This window comes from Pieris rapae, chromosome 2 (assembly GCF_905147795.1).
Source record: "Pieris rapae chromosome 2, ilPieRapa1.1, whole genome shotgun sequence".
NCBI lineage: Eukaryota > Metazoa > Arthropoda > Insecta > Lepidoptera > Pieridae > Pieris > Pieris rapae.
In genome coordinates this window covers 1,566,442-1,587,464 of record NC_059510.1, presented here as the reverse complement: position 1 = coordinate 1,587,464, position 21,023 = coordinate 1,566,442, and the positions used below count along the sequence as shown (strand labels likewise).

Sequence of the window (21,023 nt, the reverse complement as noted above, 5' to 3'; positions counted from 1 at the left end):
ATAATTAGATAATTAGTAAAGTCTCTTTCAACGTAAATGCTTTGTATATCTAAGTAAGATAACAAACAACGGTAGAGCATAGTTTATCGAGTCGGTCATCTTTGTAACCGCAACACAATGCTTAGGAACTCGATTATAAAGCTCATTTTCTCATAGTTATTTATAATGAGCTTTTTATACAACTATAGTATTCATACCTGTATTAAGAACAATATTATAAACTCAAATTACTTGTAAAAGCTAAAATTGAAAAGTAATATTTTTACTCGTTTATTTTTTGTAATATTGCCATAATTGTCATGTAATTTAGAAAATATAGCTTGTAGCTGTATGTATACTGTAGATATAATATGTGATTAATAAATAAATACCACTTTTAAAACATAATTTTACATTCAAAAACTTACAAAATCAATGTGTCATACATGTTTCGAAGTCATACATGTTTCGAAGTAACACAATCATTGATTCTTGATGAAATGGAAATTATATCAGAAAAGTTTATTTACTTGTGTTATTTTAAGTTTTACATAATATCACCTAAATGGAAGATAATACTTAGCAAATATATTAGTAAAGATTTTTACGAATTTGGTGTCTTATAGCAAGATTGGTTCTGGGTATAAATATACAATCTTACGTAAAATTCCTCGACTGTGGATTCTTTATGTTTCTATTATTTATTATTATAACTGCGCTATTCTCTATTGATTTTCATGTAACAATAAGATTATTATAATTGATTTTTAGTTTACAATAACTAGTAATGTTTTGTTACTCTGCCCTCGGTTACCTTTTAACAAAATTAAATTCATATTTGATCAAGCGCGTGATACAAACAATTCATTAGCATCGTTACTATGCGCATTGCTATTAATTAGGTTATTATTACCTTTATGTGGACTTTCTAAGGCCATTATTTATTACGTTCTATGTTTTGTAGTTTTCCAATAAAAGTTTGCTTATGGACCGTTAGTTTTAAAGAATAAAGAAGAACAGCAATTAATTTACATAAAACACAATGCATTAGAAAAATTAATAAAAAAATTTATTCATGCAGTCGTATAAAAAAAACGTTGCAATGGCAACGCATTCTTTACTTACTAATAAGCTTCTATACATTACGGTAGTAATCGTCTCGCACTATATTTCATTCCTATTATTAATTTTTTAAGAAAAACTAAATAAAACTTGTAAAAATACAAACTAGGAAACGTCTCATGCGCAACTAGTACAAAAAAAAAAAAAACCGTAACCATGGCAACGAACCATTTTAAACTTTCAGATACTGACCTCCTGTAAGACCCGTTTGAGCTGCAGAAGCAGTGTCTTGATGTCGACGACGTCTTGAAGAAGCGTTGATGGCGCTGGTGCTGGTGAAGTGCTGCCATCGCTGGCGCCATCTGATGGTGTTTGCGTTCGTGAGCGTTGGAGAAGACGCGCGCTTCTGACTGGTAGACTGGCCCTGGAATTGGTACGTATATACGTATATACGTAGTTTTACTGCTTATTGTAAAATAATTTTTTAAGCCTTAATATGGAATTTGTTGACGTGGCTGATTAGCGTAGTACTGTTTTAGGCGTCTGAATTTAAAATGTATAAGGCAGAAATATGTCTACTACAAATTCTTCACAACTATAACGGATTGAACACAGCTAATCCGGATCTGGATATATTCGGTAGTGGGCTGATCGGTTTTAGAAAAAGCATTGTTGGGTGCCTTTCTCAAACCCGTAGGTACGCTAAATAGCTACGCACGTAATTCGCTGTTTTGCTGATGATTTTTCTTTTTCTCTATTTTAAGTTCCAACCTTCTTTGTAATTTAATTTAATTTTATTGTATAATTATCTTATCTTGTTTATGTTTTTAGTTTTGTTTTTTTTTTAGCATAACTGTTTACATGTATTGTCATACATATTAGATATAAGATTTTATAAAATTATCAGTAGATTTAGTAATATGTATGATGTTGTAGACTTAATAAATAAATAAATACCCCATGCTCAACTCTTAAACTGGGGCATAATTAACATTAATGAAGAATTGACATTTACAAACTTATAATTTTTTATTTTCTCCTGCACATATATTTTTTAGCACAATGATACGCCATAGTTCCTCTTCGCATCGTTTAAGTGTGACTGTATAAATTTGGATAAAATATTTTTATTTTTTAAACTATTATTCTAAATAATTAATTGCCATAAACTGATTACATAAAAAAACATGTATTTTGACTTCCCAGTCAAAATTAGTATATAATTGTGAAAAATAATTTCTGTATTATACCAATAATTTCAATGAAATCTAAACGCTGTAAAGTTTATAGAACTCAGATTAACTTTCCAGTAAATACTCGGTTACACTTTGTCATATATGTAATGAGATTCGATGGAATCGTATTACAATAGATACATTTATAATGTCCAATGTATTGGAACATTAACACCACATTATCGTTTTTATACAATCATTTTAAAAGAGAAACTAACCGTTCACTTTTTTTTTATTTAAAAAAACTAGTTAAAGCCTGAAGTAAATCCATGTAATTATTTAAAAATATTTACTGGCAAGGAATTTGATGCCTTGAAACTTACACATCTGACCCTTACATTCCGTTCGAGATCGACCTTAAACAAATACAAATACTTAAAATAACTTTACTTCTTGTACATATAGTAATTCTAATACACCTAATAACTAACGTTAAAAATTTAATAATTAAAATATATTATTAAAAGGAGTCCCTTTAGGCAAGTTTCCGAAAATACTGGCAGCGTTCCCCCTTTGTATAGCTAGACTAATTCTTTGTGTGAGGTAGCTGCCAGTACTTCTTGTAGGTACATACTGTAGGGACCGACTTGAATGTCAAAACCCAAAACATTTTTGACGTACACACGACATTCTGACTAAGCTATAAATCTCGTTGCTGATAGATTTTCTTTGATGTTACAGAAGGCAGACCTGACCGCCGCCCGCACTTGCACTGCCAGAAGGGTGGCAACCGCGCTGCCGGCCTATTAAGAATTGATACCCTCTTTTCTTGAAGGACCCTAAGTCGAATTGGTTCGGAAATGGGCTTAGTGATGGTGCGCGGCAGAAATTGCCTCAAGAAACGCTCTGTAGTAGAACGACGGACGTCAAGGTAATGCTGGTATTTACATGGATGACGTTGCCCTTTCGGAACGCCCCTTATCCTAGATCCCTATCTGGGTATTCCCGGTGAACCAATATATGTGTCTACATAAGACAGATCACGGAAATATATTAAGAAATGTCCTTCTTATGTGGATAATACATATGCCATTAAATGGATTGCTGTATATAAACACACTAGGTAATAGTCACACGTCCTAAATTGTCTTATCAAATATAACTATACGATAAGATATAAGAATTATGAACGTCCCCATTTAAATAAAACATTTTATTAAATTCATATATTGGTTACTTTTTAAAAAAATCTTTATAAAAATGTGAATATATGTTTATAATAATTATTTATTAATATTTACTCAATTTGTAAATTCTGAATATGGAAATGTTAAAATATAAAAAAGATTAACGTTATAGCGAAACACACCTATTAGTTTTAGGAAAATTAGTTTTATTAGGTGTGTCAACGCAAAACTAATTAGCAAAATTAAAATTAATAAGCTAGATATAATCTAATCCATATATTAATTTCGTTACATAAAATTATACGAACCTACTTCCTACTGAAGAGTAGTTCTTACCTCGCTGTATTTTCCTATATATAAAAAGACATCTACCTTGCTCGTATGTATAAGGAAGGTGAGATGATTGGCATGTCTAAGAGTCCAAAAATAGGCACAGAAGGATCATGTTCTTACCTATATATAAACTGTTGTAGGCTAAAACATATACCTGTTGACCAAGACGTAGCACCAACATATACGTATCCTTTGAAGAAATATAGTATTGTGGCTTCTATTTATAGAATAAACAATTTTTTTCTGTTTATAAAGTAAATAACGAAGTACTGCCGTAATGTATTTGTTCGTGTACATGTGTATTGTTATTAAACTATACAAGCTTATATGGTTGTTACAAAATTCATATAAAAAAGTTTCGTAAAAGTTTCGAACACAGATTACGAGAGAACTTTTTAAACTTCGAATATATACGACCTTCATCTTGTCTTTGAATAGTTCACAGATTAAAAATACGTGGATACCTTTAAACGAATAAATGCAAATCCACGTGTAAGATTGTTTCATGGCATACTTTTATATATAATAATATATTATATGAAATCAACATTGCCAAATTCACTAAGACAGAGACAGATAAGACGCCAGAAGGCAATAGATAGAATGATTTCTATCTATTGCCTTCTGACAATAATTAAAGTGCCTTTCTGACGCCTTTGTAACCCTAAAACTTATAATATTTGTATTAATTACGTAAATAATTCTAATATAATAACTAACTTCAAAATGTAATAACTTAAATATATGTATTATTAAAAGGAGTACCTTTATCTTCGGAACCTTGCCTAAAGGGACTCCTTTTAATAATATATTTTAGTTATTAAACTTATAAACTGTAATATAGCCTATTTGACATTAAAAAGTATTGTTAGATGTAATCTGTATGCAGCAAAATTATTGTTGTTGTTGAAATTAATCATAAATATATCGAAAATTAATTTCTAAAATAACGTCAGTGACGTGACACAAAAAGGTCATAGCTTGTTAATAATCTGCTTAATTCAAATACTTTCTCAGACTTTAATTTCGTCCCAGACCGTTTTGATTGAAATTTGTTTTTGTGTATTATCAACACATAAAAGGACATTTTGCTTTTGTGTTTGCAAGCACGTTAATTCAAAATAACAAATAGGATCCCTAGTCACTAATAAATAATCCGAAATGAGTTTTAAAACTTGTAATATATAGCTTTATATATTTTTAGATTTGGAAATAATATCAAATCTATTTTTAAGAGTTCAAAGATGGTGAATTCCACTTTCCGGATGCCTATGAAAATAATTTCCTAAGCATGACATTATTTTTGAAAACGACTGTATTTTTTGAGTTTTGTTGATTAAAAACATATTTCGTTTTATAACATACGTTTTTTATTGTTGGTGTGACACGAAAGTCTCATATTAATAGGATAAGGATAGGAACACACAATAATTGTTAATAAAGTCAATAATAAGATTGTAGTACTGTAAACCCGTATACACTCAAACAAAACCGTCTTAGTTTGCATTCACGTAAAAAATGTCAGCTGTTTTCAAACAATGTAAAGAATCGCACATTTCTGCATGAACGCACATTCCAAGAACAATGAATGTGAAAATTGAAAAAGCGTAAATAGATAATCAATTAATAAATCGTGCCTGTATATAATACAATTTTAGACAAAGAAATATCTTAGGTAGATTGTATTTTATGTGAGGTTTGAACTTATTTATTCGCAAATTTAATACATTCTTCAGTACTAAGCCGATTAAGTAGATTTTTTAAAATATATATTTTATATTAAATACATATGAATAATAACAATAAAAATATAAAATTAAAACAACTTTTAAAAGTTTGCAGTGGCAGTATAATACTGGCAGAATTTGCTCGCTGTATTGTTATACACTTTGTTATACGTTTGCCCCCTGTTCTATAAAAAAAAAAACAAAAAAAAACACTACCTACTACAACTAAAGAAGCACCGGCTGTGGGATCACCAGGCGCCAACAACACAATTAAAGTTTTTAGTGTGTAGGTTCAGAGTATTGTCAATACTGTATAATGTGTGTTGGACATAAATTCTTTAGTTATGCATAAGATACACAATATCGCTGTGAACTCTCACTACGAACGTATTTGCTATGTAGCCTCTTTTTGATCATTGACCTAAGACTCTTCAGTCGGTATCTGTTTCCATCTGTCAACGTCTCTCTTTTAGGAACAATGAGTCTTTAATTTGATCGATTCATCTCATCTCATCATATCTGGGCTGGGCAACCATCAGCTGACTATCGTAGCAGCAGCAGCAGAATTGAAGTCCATATAACATGAACAAAGTCTGCTAGCGGACGTCAACGGGCAGCCATCAATAATTGCCCAAAAGGGTCAGCAAAAAGCACTTTAGTAGAAAATAATTTTATTAAGTAAGTTTTATATAAAAATGCTTTAAACATTTCTGTTTGCGTATTTATTGGCCTTATGAAAACTATCGCTTTAACAATTATAGCACAATTAGTGCTTTTAACTATCGTAATGATTAATCGGAAAAATGTCTGTGAGATCTTTTTTAATATGTACTTAATAATGGTGTAATTGAGTCTCAATTATTAAAGGAAGTTATTTTTATCGAAATAGCGCGTTCTGTAACTGAGTAAAGTAATTGAGTTAGTTTAAGATGATTCATTGTGTAATTCTAAGAAGACGATGTCGTGGTTGCCTATAATATGAATGTTTAATTAATGGCGGAAAATATTTTCTTCTATACAAACAACGCGATAAGTTTTAAGCATAAACGAAATGCAACCCACAACAAATCAATTTTGTCACAACCATATTTTGTTATTAATACATTTAACTGATTTCTAAACACAAACCTAACTCGAGCAAGGAAAACACATCCGATTATGACATTGGGCTACAGCGCGTACAAAACAATGCAACAGTTGAATTATTAACGAAAAAATAAAAAGTAGACACTTCTCTCTAAACTCGACACGCTCACTCAATCATGAAAACCAGGCTTCGTATAATTTCTAGGACAATTTTTACCTTTCTCAAAACGAGAACCATTTATTTTACAAAACTGTATAAAAATGCGTTCGAACTGTCAGACAGAACGTAAAAATACTAATACTGATTGAGTCCGTTTTGGTAAACAATAAACAAAAGAACAAAAACAATGAAATTGTAGTTAAGCCTTGACTTTTAGCCAATTAATTGTATTACGACAGTTTGACCTTCTCATTTATCCGAGTAACAGTACTACTAGATTACTATAATCTTATCATTTCGATAAAATTCGATTTGTTTCACAATATAGATTTTATATAACCGGAAGTATAACTTCTACATCGTAATAGATATACAATCAAACACTTTTAGAAACTTATTCATGTGTTTGCACATTAATAGTATAAGTTGTTCAGCACAATATTGTATAATAATAGTGCATTGACACCAAATTTAAAATACAGTAATAAAGAGCTATGTAAAAAATAACCTGTATTGTTTGGCGCGTTGGCTTCGCAAACTGGAGGCCGGACTCGCGGACCTTGAGGGTTCAGCCACGTGCAAATCCGTCTTCTGTCTCCTCGCCCCTAATGCAGGGGTGGACGAGGCACGCATAACTACTACACTGCGCGCACGCATTCACTCAACTGAGCGCACTCAATCTCGCGACCCTACCCATTCACGCTGAACGAATTCAACGTGATTTCTTTTACAGTCGATTTTATCTTTTTTTTTCATATTTTGAAGTACATTTAACTTTGTAATACTTATACCACTCATTAGATCAATTACACTATAGTTACCACCACTGCTGTAAATTTATAGTTAATTAATATATGAACTAACTAATTATAAATGTATACATATTAAAAGTCAATACAGAATATTCACTGATATAAAAAATATGATACAAATTTAAAAACTAAACGCCTGCAAAAATATCACTCGCAATGTTACGTTAAATTGTTTTGCGGTTATAAAGCATGAGGAACGGTCGGTCATTGCCAGCCGAGGTTTGTTTATTTTGTGAAAGGCCGAATGCCGGTATTGGACCTTGGAACAGTTAGAGCGCATGCGTGGAGTCGCTCAATACTCATACCACAGCTGACTCACAGAAGGATAATGCCAAAACGAGACATTTCACTTAATTATGCCAAACGCATAGACATTATTGGCTTATCTGTGTCATTTGCTTTATATGTAGATTAATGTTTTAGCTATAAACATAGAATTTTTTTTCATACACACATCGCAAAAATACTACAGTACATATTATGTTTAATATTTTCTAAACGTTCTTATGATTTGGTTTTATATGTACGAGTACATGGCGTCTATTATTATTTTAAAGATAATATTTAGAATGTAAAATTATCAGAATATTGCTTGCTATCAATCACACTAACGTAATTATAATGAGTTGTAAACCAGGGAAATGAGATTCCCTTTCAAGTAGTAAATAAAAGACAAGATATCAACTGAATACCAGCCTAGACCTGATAAGTCTACACGCATCGAGGCGAAACGTGGAGATGCCATTGTTAAAGTAACTGTAACATTGTCACTTGTTCCATTCAACAGCTTTGTGTGCTCATATTTTTGTATGTGCATACTCCAGTGCGTGTATATATTTCCATAAGTCACGAGAAACGGTAACAACTGAATTCTTCTAGATTTACACCAGTAAGTTTATAAAAAGGAGATCATAAAATGTAACATTATTCTCACACATGTAATCTGCATAGTATTGTCTTTTTTTAACATAGCTTTAACAAATTTAAAGAAAACACTTTTTACCGGATTGAAGCTTTATATTATTATAAAATTATAATTATTTAACATAATTTTAATTTTTTTTTACGTTTCGCGTGCGTGGTCACGGTGACTGAAGACAATAGGTGTTGAATATCAAAAAGTATCACAACTGTAGAAAAAGTTATATTATCTGTATTTTTTATCCCTGAGTTGATAACAGCGTAAACGTCGGAAAAATTAAAAATTATGTTAAATAATTATAATTTTATTATAATATAAAGTTTTAATCCGGTAAAAAATTGTTTTCTTAAACCATATAATGTGTATTGAAACAACCGTTTAAAATATATCAAGTCTTTAAAATACTGGAGGAAGCGACTAACTAATAAAATTTATCAACAAAACTGTGGATTTCTAAAAAATGCGTTCAAATGCTGCATTAATGTTGTACGTTTGTAATTTTAGTATACACAAAAACATTTCTGAGTAGTTTTGAACACATTTCAGAGGATATATAATTAGCATTACGAGTAATGACTGTCTTTAATGGCTCAAGTTTTGTTAGAATGGTTCCTTAAGGTAATTACATTATTAATATTTATATCATAGTGTTTATACACTTTAAACTAAACACGTACGAAGAAAATCATGCAATAACGGTATACATTCTAAAGCACAATCTAGGCTTTACAGAAAAAAGGTATGCAAAACAGGTAAAAGATCGAACTTTGAAAGAATGGAAGGCACCTTGAATCCATTCGAAATTCTACGGCAAGTGTTACTTAGCTTTAGATGGATTCAAGGCGTAGTCGACCAAAAAACTACTGCAATCGTGACCGAAACATTTCATCTGACGGTATGAACATAGGAATTTGCGTTATAAGTACGTGCAAGTATTTTTAAAAATAAAAATCTGTGGAAATGAAATTGTTATTCGTAATGTCAGTTGCGTTCTGGGATATAAAAGCAATTTATAAAAAAACCAACCCGTATGTTATTATTATTAATTTATTACTATAAAACTTGGACTGTTCACTATTGAACACCTCTCGTCTATACTCTTCGTCGCAAATATTATTATGTTTAACATTTAATTATTTATGAGAACACATATGTGTTTACAAAAGGTAAGCAATATAACTGTAGTCAGAAGCGCGAAAAAAGTATAATAAAATATTTGTTATACTTTATTTTTCCACTATAAAAAAATAAATAAATTTATCTAAAAATCCCTTCAACGTATGCGACAAGATACTTACAATTGTTTCATGTGCTATGTACAAATGAAGATTATCTGCATAATTCGCCAATGTTTCGGTTTTTATCTAACAATGACACAAATTATGAGGATGTTGATATTTTACACCTCATCAAAGAGGATGTTAGGAAATATTTGAAGAGAACTTAGTTTTTTCTTTAAAATATTAAGTTTTCAATAATGTTTCTTTAAAGTTAAATTTAAGTTTTATTCTATTGTCTATTAATGTACTTACTTTTATTTCAGTTTCATACATATTGTTTATCGATGTAGTTCGTTTTGGCTTTGTATATTATCGAAGTATTTTTTATGTATTGTGCATTTTAAGCTGTAAGATTACTTATAAATAAAAAGAAACTCAAAATATCTTCCTTCATATAAGTAAACAAGTACACTTATGAACATCAAAAAAGAAGTTAAATTAATTGTTAATTTACACAATACTACCAGTTCGCAAGGGCGTACGCCCTGTCCTGTACTCAAGAACTGGGAAGAAACTAACAACCGAAACTATAAAAAATAGGAATAATGATACAACAGCGACTTCGAAACAACTACAATTACAGAACTAACAGCTAGATTTTAGGAATAGAAATTATATAAAAGCCGTGTTCAATTATATAATCCGAGATGACCAGTCAATCGTTTTACAGATTTGAAAACGGGTTAGATAAGAATGTCCGATTCTTCAAGCAATATAAATAAAAAGTTACCTAATGACTTTTTGACATCTAGCAATTTTAATGGACGTTATGTAAAGGAGTGTTTAAAAATAATTTTCGGGTTAAGATATTAAAGAGTTTAAAGCCGGTTACTGAACAAATTTTTAAAGATTTTCAATAAAGTTGAATAAAATTGAAGATCATCATGAACACAAATTAGTTGATAGCCCAATAGGTCGTTTATTTTAATATAAAAACGCACTAATCAAGTCGTAATGATGAGAACAAATATTTTTATAGCACGAAAACTGAATTTACACAAATTTATAAAGTTTCATAAGTTTAGTTTTTAGTTTTCTTTTAAACGTCTAAAAATATATTTAGGAAACATAACAAGATTTAGGTTTACGACTAATCGTAAACAGAACATACACCAAATGTTTATGACATAGGAATATAACTGTTACGCCATCTAATTAACTGTCCATTTTTTAAAAGATTCAACTTAGTATCTCATTTGTTGCGCAGAGAACAGATAAGCAATCGACAAATAAAATTGGTTAAAAAGCTCTTTACCATATTATGTAAGTCACTACAAAGCCTGATTGCCTGAAGTGTACTTAAACTTTGAAGAGTTCCTACCAGAATTTCGAACCAATATTACGACAATAATTATGAGTCCTAAGTGAAGGTGGATACCATAAAAGTAAATATTCGGAATTCAATAAATCGTTGGAATACACGAGTTAAAGAGAAGCCTTATAAAAGCAAGAAGTACAACGCTAAGCCTATAAGAACACGCATAACCCACTTTTAAACTGGATTTTTTTCTGAAAACATTCCATGAACATTTTACAGTTTTTGCACTTATTTGCAGTTTTATAAACGATAATTTGACATGGGTAATTCGAGGCCATAATGTGTCATTTTCATTTTAGCGTAAACTATAGGTAATTTAGAGTCGAAACTAAGGGCTAAAAAATAGTTATTTTTAGTACCAACAATGAAAATGACAGCAGAATATATTGAAAACGTAATGGCTTTTGACATGTGAGTCATTCGTAGTCCTAAGTTTAGACTGAATAATCTTTGCTAATAAGTGCAAACTGTCTTTGAAGAACAAAATCATATTTAAATATTATTAATTTAAATCAGCGGCACCTTGCTCAAATTAATTTCAGACATATGATTGTATATTTACGCTCAATACTTAATTTACTTAAATTTTTTAAACGCCCGAATTCATGATGATCATTACGCACACGACCAATTGAAAATATTGTTACTGATTTACTGATCAGTAGGATTAGTGGTAGTAAAAAAGAATATATTTTTGAATGCACGTTATTATAGTATTTGGTAGCTCCAAATAATATAATAGATTTATATTTAGAATATTCTTTGATTAAACTATAACCAAATATATTAATGAAATGGACATTATCATGAATTATACGAAAATATTTTATGGAAATAGTCATATATACATTTTAATAACTAATAATGTAAAAGTTTTAAAATAAATTACCAATTGATTGCCACGCAAAATCATGACAAACATTTAACAACTGGTTGCCAATGAATTGGCAATTCGTCAAGTAAATAGTGTACTAAATACTCGTTTGAATCGATTAGTTGTCTATTTGCTTGTCCGTCTACGGCGTAAGAAAGTCTGTCGTCGAATTCTCCTTCGTAATTACAAACACCTTATAACCATAATAACTTGGGTTCTATTGCCATTATACATACCTCTGTGCCTGGCCATTGAGCATTGTTACCACTTGGGCGACGATTCCCTTCATAGGAGCCTCCTTTTCTAACACGCCCTTCTCCATTGTCATGACAGCATTCATTTATATCACTTCACTTGAGAACTTCACTCAAAAGGAATTTAACAAATCATTTATTTTACTATTTTAGTTCCATTGTGTAATGTCCATTTATATGTACTAAAAACTTTCGTGATAAAACTGTTTTGTTCAATTAATAACTTAATAAAAAATCTGAATTATCTTATGTTATACCTATTATACATTTGATCCGTATAATTTACAATGCGTAGGAATCTATCATATGCTAAAACAGACTTGCCTTGAAACGTATAAAATATTCGGCCATTGATCGGACAACTAATTTAACATTGTTTGAGATTTGATTTTAACGCAGCATTATTTGCGAATCTCGAGTTCAGGTTTTCAGCAATCGTAGTCAACGATTGATTGACAGATACCTAGTTATATTTAAAACTACAGAGACAGATACCTAGTTAAAGTACTTGCGTAAACCAATGTAAGATTAAATAAAGTATGGATCTACTCATTTAAAGTTGCCGGGACGTTTCGGCTTTCGCAGGTACTTTCGAAGCTTTAATGCTTTGGGGGCGGTATCTGCATAAAGTGCCTAAAAGGGAGGTGCATCCGTTGTGCCACCGCTGCGTTACTTCATAATTGAATGACACGGCGGAGCATACTGTCGCTGAATGTGTCATATGGACAAGGGAGCGTCATGACCTGGTATAGAACATAGAGGTTATGCTAAGAACTGAGGAGGCCTGGACTACAGCATTACATGGAGGCTGCTGACTGGGGTTGACCGTAGAATGGCAAGTGGTTCATTGGTGGGGCAGCTAGTAATTGAGCTCAGGTCCCATGGCTAGAATGCCTAGCAAACCCCGAGGGTCCATCTTGGCTCGTGAAAAACTGAGGTGTTTTAGTGGGTGAGGTCTCGCAACCCCTCTGATTAGCAGAGGGCTTTGAGTGTAGACTCAGCCTCACAGTCTCTAAGTCAAGCTCTGAAGTCCGAAGGCCTGCGTAAGCGCATTTTCACCTCATTAAAAATATACTTATGTATTTGGTATTTTGTTAACTTCGTACTATGATCCGATAAGAAACACGATAATGTCAATCAAAGCGATGTATTTATCTAACAGTACAGTTGAAGTACTATTGCACAAAAACTGTGTATGAATAGTCATTAGACAGACCTATTTATAAGTGCTCCGTTATATACTGTATTTCCTATTACAGAACTTTACACGTATAGAACGAGGTTTAAAAAAATATAAATGTTTTTTAATTCAATTTATGTTATTTCAGCATAGCGTCACATAAAACGATCAATGTCTTTAAAGTGTCATAACCCTAGAGTAGAAATTAATTATAAATGATTTCCAATTATTAATAGAAACGTTATAAATTACAAAATATTTATAAGCTAAAACAAATACCAGCACAACTTGGATAAATAAATCGAATGTAATGAAATGTATATTACAAACTATGTCACAATGCATTTCTTAATTATTATTATACTAGTAACTTGAATTCTTGAAAACCTAATGCGTAATTATTTAAAAAAAAACGTACTTGTAAACTTTTAATTTCAGTATGGAGAGATGTACCTGTTACAAGATCAGCCAAATATTGAATCTACAATTGCCAGGTTTCAAGTTACAGACAAGAAAATCTTGTACAAGTCATATTCACTAACGATCTCAGGTATGAGAGTAGAACGCTGAAGCCATAACTCTTACACTAATAATATAATAATTTATCTAAGTTTAAATGGCTTTAGACTTTAATTATATATTCAAATTAATAATTTACTTATTACTAAAAGGGCTATCATTGCAACACTTCGTCTTTTTTAAAATATATTAATATTCCCGGAGAAATGTTTGTTTCGACTTGAGATTAAAAACTGAATTCAATTCCAAAAAGTGAAATTCTTTAGATGTTAGAAAATGGTCATTAGATGATCTTTTCATTAATGTACTTTCAAAACCTCATGTTATATATAAGAAACTTTCATATACTAAAACGAGATTTTAAGAGGCGAGGCAACCAAATGTGTCTAAAAACTATGAAGAAATCAAGAGTAAATTGATATACATTTATTTTTATTTATTTTTTTATTTTTTTATTGGACCACAAAATTAGGACAAACACATGTCAACATCAACTTACATACGAAAATATAAAAAAAAGCGGTGCCGTCCCTAGAACATGTGGACACGACCATTTATATTAAAAAATAATTCTACTTAATAGATGTGATTAGCATCATACAGTTTTGTAAGTAAAAGAAAAGATCACAAATATTGCTTTATCTCAATGATAAACAAATATGTATGTATTTAAAATTTGTTTGTTTTCCATTAACATTTAAATATCGTTTTATCGCATTATCTAATGAAACTCAATTTATCATATTGGTTTTATGATTGACACATATGCGTATTTCTTATCTTTCCGGGTGGAAAGGGCCACCAGGGAAAAGAAAGTCTGGTCCTCTTGCTCGGTGGGTTGACGAGCTGAAAGAGGTTGGTGGGGATGATTGGAAGAAAAGTGCTCAAATTAGAGAAGAGAGCCAGTTTCTGGAGGTCTGTACTCTGTCAGAGGTCCTTTAAAAAAAATTGTATGAAATTTTAAGTGTGTATCTTTTTTAAAAATGGGCGAATGTCTCAAGCAATGAGGCTTAATAATAATAATATATAACCTATATCGCGATTTTTATTCTAAACTCATGAATCATTAACATTATAATTATGTTAACACAGCCGAAGACGCATCTCGCTGAATTATATTGAAGATCCCACATAAACTTGGAGTCAATGACCGCGAAACTAATTTCAATTCGACTATCTAATGAGTTCCCGATCGGAGATAATCGATACGGTATTAGCCAAAATGATAGGTCTTCAAAAAGTAAGAAACTCTTGCAACATTACAGAATTAACAAGCCTTAACCGAAGATAATTACGTCTACAAAAAACTTGGACTACAAAAAGTTCACTCACTAACCATTGCATTAAAAACAGATTTGTGCTTTAGTATGTAGAAAGGATTTACACGAAATTCAATGTTGCCATGGTGACCTTAATTTGACAACAGGACTTTCACGAAGGGACTTAAAGTTGGCTTTAGTGATGGCTTTTAATGACAATATATTTAAAAAAAGAACAATTGAGTGATAATTATCTATTTAAAATATTTGTCTATCAGGAATGCAATGAGGCAGATCTGTGGCATATAATTTAGGCAGCAGGGGAGTCTCAAATGATAAAGAATTAAAGATAAATGGTCCAGGATTTCGTCTTTGCAATTGGCGGGTAGGAATGCAGGTACACAAACCGTTGAATCACTCAAGCGAATGAATTAAAAAGGTCAAAGGGAGCATCTGTAAAACGCTATTGTAAAGTTTGCACGTGTTTACAATCTAGTACCTGCAGCTGCTAACATTCTTCGCCAACACTAATACATCGTATACAGGCAAAAGTTTACCATCTTTTACTACTTATAGAACTGTAGTTAAATTTGCAAATAGAGTTTATATCCGTTGAATAACTCAGTATTCTTATTAAGTCATTGAACTTAAATGGAGTAATGATTAATCCGATTAAATGCAATATTTACGTAAGCACGTGCACTGTCACTAGTTTCCGTTCGATCGTGGATGCACGTTCGATCGCGCGCGCGTCAGTTCGCAAACTGAAATAAAAACTTTTAAGTTCCAACTGCGGGTTCAACAATCAACAATCGTTTATCGTATGCGCATCAAGCTTAAACGTTTTTTACGTTATACGATGTCGTGTCTGATAACTTGAAGGATTTAATAGATTTGCCGCGTTAAAAAACTGTAATGTTAGCCACGGTATGTTGTTGGTCGTTAAAGTAAACTTTTGTGTGGCAAGCAATCTCTATAATAATTTACCAAAGCATTCCTATAAAAATCAACTAAATGTTATTTTATTAATGATTATTTGAGTGAAATATTATAATAAACGTTAATTTGATATCGTAACATATTTTAATACATAACAACATAGTGAATAAAACCTTTTTTTATTTTCGAAGTGCTCAATACACGTGGTTTGAAAAACTCATCAATGTATTCGATACGATAAATCGTGTGGTGTAAAAACTCTTTAGTAAACCAGCTGCTTGGTGCAAGGACCTTTCGGAATCACCGTAAAATAAGCCTTGAAACGCGGTTCGAAATTTCTCTTTCGCTATTAGATTTTGAAACTAATTGTTTTTATCGAAACTTTGATTTGCCGTGAACGTTTATGTTTAATATTATATTGAATAGTTTACGGCTTCTGTTAATAATGATTGGCGCAAGAATTACATTGTGTTTGCGTAACATATGAAACTATAAATGACACAAACAGTGCCAGAAATAATAATTTATTTATGCCTTTGGAATAAAACCTTTTCGCTGTTATCTATATACGTATAATTATGAAAGAAAGTCGTGTTAGTTACACAAGTTATAACTCAAGAACGACCGCACTAATTTGGGTTAAAATTCGTGGGGAGGTAGGTTAGATAGAATCAGGAGAAAAACAAATGTACACAAAATGCAACTGATAGCTGAACGTAATGTTATCTATGGTAAAGAATGACTGAAAATTTGGCAATTAGAATTTTTGAAGTTGATCGGTTGATAATGATTGATTCCGAGATATTTATTCTCTTGTCGTGCCGATATTATAATTAACAATGCCACGACCAAGACGATCGAATCTTTCCCGACAAAGCCGTAATGCAATAAATGGGTGGACCGATTTTGATGAGTTTAAATAGTTCAGGTCATTAACAATTAGATGTTCCTTGATTGTTTTAAGTTTGAATTTTGTATTTAAGATGTGTGTATTCAAATAAATAATTGTGTGATAATTCAACATTTAATCTTTATTTTATGTTATAAGGCAATGAAATTAATTATTTGTTAAACTATATTTAGCCGATTAAAAGAACCGAAGGAAGTTATCAATTTTGTGTTAAATAATTTGGTCTCATAGACTGGATTATACTATAATCAGACTGACATATATTATGAAAAACTCAAAACCCGCAGCGCCGCGTATTTTGAGTTTAGTTTTTTTTAGTTAGTTTCGAGACTCTCATAAGCAGTAATTGGGATACCATTATAAAAATAATTAAGCCCACATCAAGATGAAGGTATAAATAATTTATATATACGCAATACACTTTTACGGATTGAGCCAAGGATTTCTAAAGTATCGGATTCTAATCGTATAAGAGAACCCACGCACTAGGCCAAGGCTAAGACAAAAATCCAAAATAAACGCCCACTTTCTGATATCACAAAAGTTTTTAACCATTTTAGCTTGTATGATATATGCTCAGTGAAACACGCAAGACGAAATCGTGCATTTGTGATTGGTCCAAAGGATTTAATATGACGTTTGTCGCGTGTCATTGCTGTTGACAAATGTCAATCGAATAGAACGCCCTGTCAATTGGTCTATTTGAGTGATTAAGTCATAAACTTAAAGTACTGATTCTTTGCCATTTATACGCAATAAAGGATACATTATTATATATGGTAATTAAATTACCGTTATTAAAATTCAGTTTAATCTTCTATCATCGCATAAATTCTTTAACAAGATCTATAAAATTGTTTTGAGGTACCATGTAAGCACACCTGGATTTTTCATAATAAGGATTACCAGAGCTGTGTCTAAGTGACACGGATAGTATTTCTGCACTTATAGAATATTTTTTACTTTAATTATGTCAACCTACAAAAGCTTCTCTGACACGTGTGCAGTGTAATTTGTTAAAGATATCAGTTAATACCTTTTTCAATTAAAAAAAACATCTGGTTTGGATACAGTGTAAGCAATCGTGTGTTTTACGTATGTTATGTGCAATGCTAATAATTCGAATGAGAAAAACGTCTCACCAGTTAAAATCGTTTCGTAATTTGAAAAGCAAACTGTTTCGTTGGCAAGACTATATAGGCAATTAAAAGAATCTGCCTAAAGGAAGTATTTACGATACGTGTTCGAAGAAAAGGTACTAATTATACGAAGGAATTTAACATAAATTCCGTATAATGAAGCCCTTAAATAACAAAACCTCGACCTGTTCTTATAATTCAATCGAGAGAGACATTGAGTTCTATTAAGATTAAAAAGTTATTTTACGTAGTACATTTTTTTAAATATTTTAATAATGAATCAAAATCGATTAGGGTATTTAGGTATTTTTTTTATGTATCAGAAGGCCCGTTTGCCACCTGTTACATAAAATTTTTATATTTCTTAATAATTTATTTAATTTAATGACACCGCCGCACATGGACATTGCCAGGAGTCTCGCAAGTGCGTTGCCGGCGTATTAAATGGTACGTTCTTTTTCTGAAGGACCCTAAGTCGAAATGGTTCGAAAATACTTCAGTGGGCAGCTGGTTCCACATAGAGTGGTATGGAAAAAAATAGTACTTTAAATTCAGTTATTAAATAACAGCTTTCTTTACGGTTAATACAAGTACCTACTGTGAATAGTTGTCGTGTGTCAGCACGTTGGAGAAATTTTAAAATTATGTTAAATAATTATAAGTTTACAAGAATACATAGTTTCAATCCGGTAAAAAAGTGTTTTCTTTAAAAGTACTGTCAATGTAAATTTTTACTGTAAAAATCTAACACAGTTTCCGCTGAAGTAGCAAAGACCTCTCACAAGAATAATTGTTAGTAAATTCATTTCATCCACAATATTTACCGATTTACCACATATAATATATATAACAAAAAAAGATATTTATCACCTAAAAACAAAAAAATACAAATGTATCAAAAAAAAATCTCGCAGCATTTTGTGTACCAAAATGTTTCCTTTCAAACGGAATGAAGACATTGTTCTGAATAACAATCGTTTTGTTTGTAAACAAATTATCTCAGTACATTGTCTAAATAGCTTGGTAGATTATTAATTATGCTGTTTATCAATTTCTTATCAAATCAGTCCTATACACATGGAAATATACGTTTATGTATGTATCGGGACAAACGGGCAGGAAGCTTACCGCAAGTTCAGTAACCCCGCAATGACCATTGTCAGTCACATCGCCAGAAGGCAACTACGATCCCGGCATTTTTTTATATAATAGGGGGGAAATCAAACCTGCGGGACGCCCAAAAAGGGCAGTCATCGCAGCCCATAGATACCCATTTCTAGTTGGTGCGCTGCCGGCCTTTGAGAGAGTACACTCTTGAAGGACGAATTGGTTCGGAAATTGGTTGCTGGTGGTATTCATTCGAACAACTTTTAAGAACACTCTACCTGGTATTGGCTATTTTTTAAAAGATTTTTTTTACCGAGCCTACAAAAGAGAGATTAAAAAAAATTTCAACTAGTGAAAAACTTTAGTTTTGATATATTTTTATATTTGTTAAATACTAAAATAATCTACTTGGTTTCACAATAAATTATTGATTGAAAAACTCAACTGAAAAAAAAACGTTAATTTTATTTCGAAAACAATTCGTTGCCAGGGGGAATCCACACATATATTATATACCAAATACAGTATTCTTTTATTATCACCAGGGTATTTATATTAAGGTTTATCTAGTATGAAGTATCGAATATTACGGTTTCTATAAAGTACCTTTATCAATCTGTTGACTCACACTATCGTAAAATTGACAGATATGAACAAAGATATAATCAATAACATACGATTGTTTTATTCCTAGTACAACTGACTAACATGTTGAATAATAATAATTAATTTATATATTTGTAAAACTAATACAAAATGCTGTTAGTGTTAAAGGTGCTGCCACAGGAGCCAAAGTTTTTGAATTTGTTTTAGTTTTTTTTATTAATTTTTATGGACGTTAAGATTGTTCTTATTACTAATAATCGTTATTATTTTAAAAGTATGAAGGATAGATAGAGGACAATATTCATATGCGCTTATAGCTTAACTCGCAAATCCAACTTTTTAAGAGGTGGATTTTCACATAAACAGATTTTATAGAAAAGATTTTCGGATTTTATTTTTGATGGTTATATAACAAAATCTTTTACCGCTTCTTCCTGTTCACTTTACACACATTTTCATTCCATCTGTATACACGTTACAGTAGATAAGAACTTTTAGGTATTTTCGTAAAAAAATCCTACTAGGATTTTTAAAAATCACCCAAATAACTACTTTCGGAAAAAAAATATATTGTTTATTATTTGCGTGAAATATTATAATTAATAATAAGTTAATAACGTCATAATATAGGTTAATGGGATAAAATAATATAAGAATTGACTATAATGTAATTGTATTATATTCTACCTTCTAAGACAAATATTCAGGCCATTATGTGTGGCAGAATATGTGAACTTAAATTGTACCACCATTCTTGCAAAATTAATTATTATTATTAAATAATCTGTCATAGTTAACGGATGATAGGTAGCTCGGTACATATAGATACATACAGGTATTGGTTGTAATATAAAAATAAAAATAATGTTATTTATCTAACACCTTTTCAACAGGGCCGGCAACGCTCTCGCGAGCCCTCTAGCATTGAGTGTCCATGAGCCTCCTGCCAATTTGACCCCATGTTCTACAAAAAATGCAAACTTACCCAATATTAGTGAGACTGCTTGTGCTGCCAACGAGCGATTCCGTGGACTTCCCCTGGGCCATGGCTGCCAACTGTCGGTCCAGGAAGTTATTTTTCTCCAGCAGTTGGCTCCACTGACGTATTGCGTTCTTGGAAGATGACAACTCCTGCCTCAGCTGTTTTTCGTCTAAGGAGTTGAGACCGCTACGAAGAGAACTGTCCAACCTACAA

General features: G+C 31.4%; 1 protein-coding gene across 11 annotated transcripts in view; it reads right to left on the bottom strand.

The window, feature by feature from the left end:
- LOC110995596 overlaps positions 1 to 21,023 on the bottom strand; it is an 85,834-nt gene that overhangs the window by 8,050 nt on the left and 56,761 nt on the right. For all 11 annotated transcript variants that reach the window (XM_045633611.1, XM_045633614.1, XM_045633623.1 and 8 more), the window contains 2 exons: positions 20,814 to 21,017; positions 1,294 to 1,465 (listed from right to left, as the gene is read on the bottom strand). In XM_045633611.1, the coding sequence (XP_045489567.1) occupies positions 1,294 to 1,465; positions 20,814 to 21,017 (376 nt within the window). The remainder of the gene's footprint in view (positions 1 to 1,293; positions 1,466 to 20,813; positions 21,018 to 21,023) is intronic.